We start from the raw sequence: 8,409 nt of genomic DNA, 5'->3' as shown, positions 1-8,409 counted from the left end.
GATAGAAGATACCATGCACAGAGTCAGACACACCTGTTTCATATATGGATATTTTACTTTTTACTACCGGGTATTTAACAACCAAACTCTGTGAAAAACGTGATGACTTTAACTTTTCTATCGCTAACTTCCCTTACTTATGCAGCAATATACCTTAATCACCTGCATACGGAGTTTATATCTCTCAGTTGATTCGATACGGAAGAGCATGGTCTACGTATGAACAATTTTTAAAACGGGGTAAATTATTGACATACAAGTTGATGAAACAAGAATATCAGCAGTCTCGTTTCAAGTCATCATTTCTTAAGTTCTATGGTCGATTTGATGGCCTTGTCAGCAAATCCATGGCACCTGATCCCACCTCTGATCTTTTGGAGGTTCCTGTATGCTCTGCTCCTATTTTGTTTTGTTTTATGGACTTTTGATGTTGATTACTGTCCATTATCTCCAAATGTTTTATCCAATCAATTTTGTAATGTTTTGGGAAAGGGAAACAAAGTTGAGTTAAAGAAATTTTGGTCTCTTTCTCCTTGGGGCCTGAAGACCAAATCCATACAAAAAATACTATCTTGAAATACATTTTACTTTTCTCTTAGGTATAAAGCATTTATACTACTATAGTAGTTGATGGTATAATTATAATACACAGAGACCTCCACCCAAATCGTGAAATTATTGCCCGTTGGCTTCAGGGTCCAGGACAAGGATTAGTTCTTCGTATATTGAAAAACCATGTCTTTAAAAAATTGAAAAAAATATCCGATCTCTGTTTCCGGGTTCCAGGAATCAAGTATTTCATGGATCTAAGTTGGTCATACATTGAAATGACTGTAATCTCCCTTATCTTAACCCCTTATACCTGAATTTCTTTTTAAAAGAAGCAGTATGGATATGACATTACCCAATGACTCCTCGCAAAAAAACATGAAACATTAGTCCAGATCATTCTAACTGGATCTCAAAAGGTCACTTGATAATCAGGTGACTGTCAAAGTTCATGGGCCTCTTGTATACTTTGTTCTCTTCAGAATTTAATACCCCCAATCCATTGCCAAGAGCATATCGTTACCTGAGATTATGAACAAAACATAAGTATAATTGTATCTTTGCCTTTATTTTTCATCTACCTCATTTATTTTTTAACCTATCGATAAGCAAATAAGATTGCAGTTATTACCTAGCTTTCCCGTATTTGTTGAGTACCCAAATAAAATGTTTTTGTTTCATTAAGATTTATCAAATTTGTTTAACCATTATAGGGCTCTACAGCCGTGCCTTGTAAGACGAGGAAATAGGGCTCTACAACCGTGCCTTGTAAGACGAGGAAATAAAGACTATCATTAAGAGGAAAGTAGTGGTTGTTATCACATATTCGAAACTATAAGAGATTATGAAACCTTTTTACTAGACATAACATCGTTGTACAAGTATTCATTTTTATCAAAGGATCAAATCTTCCCTATAATTAATGCTTCATCTCAAACAGAAGTGGGTTAAGGAAGAGTTGTAAAAAAGAATTCTCATAAACATGCGGTAGTAATTTCTGTATGTCAGAGCTCGCACTCCGTGTAGACTACTTAATTAATTACTCAATAGACGGGGAGCGGGAAAACCGAGAAACCAGGGAAATGGAGGGGTAAGTCAAGGTCACCAAGTATGATGGGTAGCTTGCATGATGTGTTTGTCAAACACTAAAATATTTTCTTGAAGAGTGGGCTTGTCATTTCTATAATCAGGTACCTATAAAGTCTGAAACACTTGATGGTGCATTGTTTTCTGGTGCCTCTAGACAGTCTTATGAATTATGTTATTATATAACCGACAGGAATATCAGAAGTGTCACCGTTCACATAATCCTTTCTTGGGTTTTCTTTTTTCTTTTGTCTCTTTCCTTGTACTGATCCCCATTCCAGAGGTTACGCTGTGTGCCATGAACCCTACGTCAAATAGATTATACAACCGATCATTGAAATAATTCCACTGTGTTAATGACTTACAACAACAATTGTTCACTCTATTTATGATATTATCATAAGTATTTAATTTTTAAAAATATTTAAAGCCAGTGGTTTGTGAATCGAAACAAAGCGATTTCCTGTTTTGGCACAATTTAGAAATACTGCTGTAAACCTTTCGATACTGGAGTACAGCTGAGGTCACGTGAATATAAAGCAACAGGATACAATTTACGGCTATAGATACTCGTTTTAAAAATCTGTTAACAATTAAACATTTACAAACGGAATACGATAATCCCCTGGCTCGTCGACTATAGGGTTAACCAAGGAGGTGAGTAACTTTAGGTAAACCTCCGAGCTTATAATCAGGAAGACGTCAATTCTTACCTAGACTTAGGAAGTAGATTTTATAACTGATTTATAACTGATGTTTTGTTTTTAAAAAAATGTAGCCGACAATAAAGGGAAAGTGTTTTGTCATCGGATCTGTCAATCAAAATAAAGACATGCCCTTCGTCATTTTATTAGGGAAATATTTTTGTCATAATCTTCCGGATCTAACAATGTTACATTTTGTATCCGGATATTAAACTTCGGTTTCATTCCTATTTAAAGGTTAGTAATATATTAATGTAAACATCACTAACTCAATAGTGTGGGTTGACAGTATCCAACCTCTATTTACTTCATTAAGTTAATTGACCTTCCTTAAGTTAATCTTGAACTAGATGCAGTGGATCTGTGTAATGAGCTTAAACATTATATCATCGTTTTTTAAACTCTTCAAATCTAGCAAAATTACGTATGATACGCCTTTGTAAATTTAAGAGCAGTTAAGATCACTAATCAAAATAAATCTACTTTATGCTATTTAGTAAGCATGGCTTGCAAACTACAAATAGAGCGCATCAAGACAAAATTTACTCGATAATCCCAGATTTCCCTAGTTTTAAGGTCATAACTCGATTAGCGTCCCGAGATTAAACGTTTGCTTCTGAGCTTGGAATCGATTCATTTCAATAACATCATAATTCGATAACGCAAAGAGTCATCCAGTTAAACGCAGTTAAGATGTGTGCCTCATCACAATTTATTCTCTATATCATCGAGATAACATGATTAGTGTGAGAGAATAGACAAACTTAAAAGAAGCCCATAACTGTGATCTCTTTAAATGTATTGTGTACACCGAGACGTTCACACATGCAGTGTCGGGACATAGCGCGCGACATCGATAGTAACAGAAGCTATAGTGAGCACGTGCGTGGCTTCCTCTATCCGCTTGTACTGTAACACGTGGCCCATAACATCGTAAGACAGAGATGCATTGACTTAGAAATCGGGAAACTGTGGGTTTTCTTGTCATCTATTGCCCTTACCGGCTTGACTGTATACGACTTAGTGTTTATATGTTACAATGATAACAATTGGTGGCTTCGACGGCTGATTTGGCGGTTTATGGCATGTTTGCAAATAACCGCCGTTACGGGTGTTTGATTTTACGTCAAACAAAAACTTCGAGGCTTGTGTAATTTTTGGGGACTTAATCATTAAAAAATCACACTGTCTCGATTCACTGACTGCACAGTGCAGAACGCACTGAAGTGAGATTTTTTGTTGGATCATCTGGAACGTGAGGCGTCGCCTTTGTTACAGTGGGAATATTTTGTGCTTGTGCAAAATAACCTAAGATAAAGGAATTAATGTTTCCATTATTAATAGGGACAAGGTAAGTATTCCTGAAGTGCTGAAAATATGTTTTCTTGAAAAATTACTCTTTTTATATACATCAAATTTCTATTTTGTATTGCTTTTAAAAATCGAAGTAAATTGTATGAGGAGGTGTCTGAACATACGGGCAGTGACATATAGGGGTTTTGTGACGCGGGAACAAAGCAACTATAGAAGAAAATGTATACAATGCAGAATCACTGCTTACAACTGATTAACTGTAGTGATTCGCATACCCGTCTTAGTCATTATACAAACACTGCACGTGCATTAGATTATATTGTATATATAAAGAACAAGCGTGCAAACATCCCACGTACAATGCAGAACAATCAGTGTACTTTCTAATGTTTGCAATAAAATTGCCTGACGAACAGTTTTTAAGGGAGAAATCAACCTTTAAATCACTCTGGGTCTTCTGATTTTTTTTTAAAGATTTGTCTTTTTGATTGTGTCTGCATTTCAAAAGTTTGAAATACTCTTTGGTATTTCAAGGACTTCTTTATTTCATTTGATTGTTATAGGAATCCCCTGCAGAGTTCGTCAGTGAATCTTACAAACATACGGTAGGACATTGTCTGACATTATCTAGCTCTCCGGATGGCCTGACGTGAACTAAGCTGTTAGTGTCATTTACGCTTTATCTCGGACTAAAAACCAATGTAACAGACTCTTTTAATTGAAATTCGATTCCTATCCCCTAAGACTCGAAGGGAAGGCCAAGGTTGGTCGTCGTTAAGATTGATTAACATAAAAAGGGTTAACTTTAATCTCGCTTTGCATTTTTGACACTCCTGTTACCTTTACAATAAAAGAAGTTAAACCTAATCTAGAATCCGTGTTTCCGCTTGTTACAGTCATATCGTTGTTTAAACTATTTACAAGTTGTTAAGTCTCTGCGAATTTGGGAGGCGTTTTAATAAAACAGTAAATTATTTTTTAAAACCAATAGTAAAATAGAAAACAAATACATGTATTTTATCTTGTTTCTGTTGGTTTGCTCTGATATTTGTTACCTTTATGACTTAAAATGTTTTTCTTTTGTAGGGTTAAGGAGAGAAAAGTTCAGTACTTATGAAAAGAAAAAATAAGTTGTTACAGCATGGAGTTTCCGGATTTCACCTAAAATGATAACACCTTAAACGATCAATTTCTTTGCTGAAATTTGCATCTAATGAATAGCGGTGTGATTGGATACAGTGAGTTGTGGAGAAACCTTTGACAGATAGAAGTTGATAGCAGTCCATTACTGTCAACCCATGCTCTACTCTTAGATACTGTTCTTGATAGAGTGTTCTATTGGACCGCGGGTGGTATGCTGCAACGATTGAAATGGCTATTTATCGCATTCATATGGATTTTACAAGTAAAAGAAATGTTTATAAACGGTTTGCCTTTAAATGGGACATTTTCATCTAGTATTTCAACAAACAAGTCGGCTGATTCCTTGAATACTTCGCTTAACACTCGAGCAAACCAATCCGAAAGCTTGTCAAATAGAACCACTCTACTAGATTCATTTCAAATAAATACCTGGTATCAGTCCAAAAAAGAGCATCAAGCACCCGGTGTGAATTTAGTGTTGCTACCTGTTGGTGCCTTAGTCTGTTTTCTTGTAATGATATCATTGCGCTTCTGCACATGGCAAAGAGAGGATCATAAGTTTAAAGAGCGAGGATGTAGTTATGATGTCACCAATTACGTCATTTTAATTCAAGGTGACGCAGACTACAGCGATGTCGATATACGATCAGAGACGCTGTCTAACTATGACACAGTGAATTCTTACGTGTCTGGTGTACCCAAAAGTCCTTGGCGTGCTCATTCAGCCATGCCAGCCTATGTTTCCCTCCAAAGCCGCATTGACTCTCAAATGTACGACACAGTGACGTCATATCGATCTTACCTCCAAAGTCCTCATGGCAGAAAGACATTTAATTTTGATAAAAAAGATATCATTGAAAACGATAAAATAGTTAACAGTAAACAAACTCCACAGAGACCTCGAAAAATACCTGGTACTAGATTTTCAATCGTCCCGGCACTAGACAACTATATGAGATTAAAGAGTTTGAATAAACCGCCTTCACAGCCTGAATCCCCTAAATTACTTCGCATGGCCTCAGAATCACCAGATACTCTGTCATCAAATGATTCAGATATCGGTGTAGTGCCGCGAAGAAACAAAAAAAGTCGTGTTTCTTTCACTGATAAAAGTAAAGACTGTGGACAGAATCGGCGACCGAGAAAATGCAAAATGGTCGACGCACAAACTCAAGTAGGTTTTCGCCGAAGTAAAACGGCTTCTCAAAAATCAAATTCCACCACAAACTCTTCAATGGCTTCAGAGCCTATTGAACGTGTCAACAGCGGAGGGGAAACTCCAGAAAAAAGGACAAGTGTAAGCCATGAAAGTTTAAACAGTGATTTAAAACGTTCTAACAATATTGAAGTCAAAGCAGAAGTATATAACGATCAGAAATTCTGTAATAATCGTAAAATATGCGAACCATGTTGTGATCGGACTACTGAAGGGAAGGAAAACCTTCAAAATTGTTATTTAACAAGTCAGAATGAAGATCACACAGCTGTGAAAGGAGTGACAGAATCCACTCAATTTGTCTCCGAAAGAACTCTCTCTGCACCTGTGTCAAACGATTATGCAGAGATTCAAATTAATATAACTGAGAATCCCTATGTTACTCCTCCCAAAGAGCAGACGACAAGCACAATGACGTCATCTCTCTTGTGCTGCCCTAGCATTCCGCCCAAAACCAAATCCGAAACAGACTTGTTTAAAAATAACAACAATAATTCATCCATGGAAAATCTATGTAGAAGAAAGAGTTGCGACATAATCCAAAAGTCGCGCGGTAAAAACGCAAAAATCTCCCCAATAGGTATTCACCAAACAAGGTGCTTCTGTGATAATCAGAGAAAATTTTCTCTCGGTGCCATATCAAACGATACCAATTCCGTATTTAAGTCTAAGAATAGAGGGACTTCCTTGTCCTCCCTGAAGGACGTGCTGAACTTAAGGAAAAAGAATTGTGAACAGAATGGTAACTTGCTGCAAAAATCTGAAAGCCGTTCAAATGTGGAAACCGTTTGAATGTTTTCAGGAAGTTTTTTTTTTACATGTTGGGTATAATATGTAAAGTCTAATTAATTTTTATCGAAGACTAAACGAATTTTCAGTCTTTGTACTTGTATGTGAGATAACGCCCATTTTCTATGAATTTATTACCCGAAAATATCGCACAGTACGTAGATAGCATAAATATCTCGGACGATAAATCTGTACAGAACTGATTATTGTGTCTGTACTTGTACAGGTCTTGTACCTATAATAGAATCACTCTACAGCAGTGGGCCCTCTGGCTGTGTATGCACGATATAGATCCCTAAAAGTACTCTTGTTTGAATCGTAATCTCAGGAGTCGGATCAATTTATTGTGCTATACAGAACACAGTGCATACTCTTGTCATTCTGTAGCATTTGTCGACAGACATTGTTAGTTTTAACGCGCACACCTACATTTACACTTCAAGAAAATCTTTTGACCGAAATTTGCGTCGCGAAGAATTGATGGGGCGTGATTTTGTTCGACAGTTAATTAAAAACTTTATTATCATGGGTTCAATATTCTTCATTTTAAATACTTAGTTTTTTCCGTTTATTTCAATAATTTTGTTTGGTAATAATCGTAATGTTTTCCCCAACGCTTTCCGCTATTGAGAAATATAGATGCCTGAACCAATACCACACATCATGGGACCGATTATTTTCTCTTTTGTCTGTGCTATCAAACTTTTTAGAATAAAACCTCTCTCTCTAGCTAAAAAATAAAAAGGTGTATCTTTTCACGGAAATAGAAAGCACTAACCAAAACATCAAAGTCATGCATACTTTACACAGGCAATGGTGCAAAAAATAGATTCATGTTTTCCAAAAGTCAATGATGATAATTGCAAATATATATCTAAAATTATTTTGGGGAGAAATCGGAAGTATTTTAAGTTAATTCACATTTGGATCCTAAGTATATATACAAAAAATAATCGGGATTGTTCTTTTTACACCCCCACTTTTACAATTGGCAACAACAATGGAAGGTATTTTTACGTGAAAACATCTTTGTATCTCTAGAACAAATCCACTAGACATAAAAAAGTTGAAGGAGTATTGCAAATCACCCAAAAGAAAGAAAATGCACTATACAGGATCTCTACATTAAAGATATATATACCTCGTGTATAGATAAATGAAGAAAATGCTTCTGTTCATTGCATAAAAGAATTTCTTTGCTTGAGCGACCAGGAAACTCCGCATTGTGAATGTGTTTTAATCTTCTTTTTTTTTTAGTTCTTTGGTTCCTTGATGTTCCTGTGTCGAAATTTTTTTTGAAAATTTAAATATTTGAGTTCTGAGATTTTCTGTTTGGAAGTTTCTTGAAGCACTGAATTTTGATTTTTGGTAGACTTCAATTCACTTTCTGTTTTCCTAAGTTTTGAAATTAATACTGAAATTTGGTTCCGAAAGTCTTTCACAGTTTCTTTTGTTTTAGCAAGCTCATGTTTTAGAACATATGAAAAGTTCATGAACTTACGCAGGGCCGAATCTCTAATGTTGTGAAAGGGAAGTTCCTTTTCAGGAAAAAAAGAATTCTGTGTCGGTCACGTACCTGATGCGACTTTGACTTCTGAGAGTATGTGA

General features: G+C 35.9%; 1 protein-coding gene across 4 annotated transcripts; it reads left to right on the top strand.

Moving 5' to 3' along the window:
- The first annotated feature begins 1,524 nt into the window (after positions 1–1,524).
- Positions 1,525–8,119, top strand: LOC134283029 (uncharacterized). 4 transcript variants are annotated; one of them, XM_062765463.1, is made up of 2 exons: positions 1,525–1,639; positions 4,740–8,119. In XM_062765463.1, exon 2 carries the CDS (start codon positions 5,008–5,010, stop codon positions 6,802–6,804), a length of 1,797 nt encoding a protein of 598 aa, XP_062621447.1. In that variant the 5' UTR covers positions 1,525–1,639; positions 4,740–5,007; the 3' UTR covers positions 6,805–8,119. The 4 variants fall into 4 exon arrangements, with proteins under 4 accessions (XP_062621447.1, XP_062621445.1, XP_062621446.1 ...); XM_062765461.1 differs by lacking the exon at positions 1,525–1,639 and adding an exon at positions 2,145–2,292; XM_062765462.1 differs by lacking the exon at positions 1,525–1,639 and adding an exon at positions 2,440–2,576.
- Positions 8,120–8,409: the final 290 nt, after the last annotated feature.

This window comes from Saccostrea cucullata, unplaced genomic scaffold, assembly GCF_032062105.1.
Source record: "Saccostrea cucullata isolate Sc308-1 unplaced genomic scaffold, CSIRO_AGI_Scuc_v1 ctg88, whole genome shotgun sequence".
NCBI lineage: Eukaryota > Metazoa > Mollusca > Bivalvia > Ostreida > Ostreidae > Saccostrea > Saccostrea cuccullata.
This window is presented reverse-complemented; position numbering and strand designations above follow the sequence as displayed.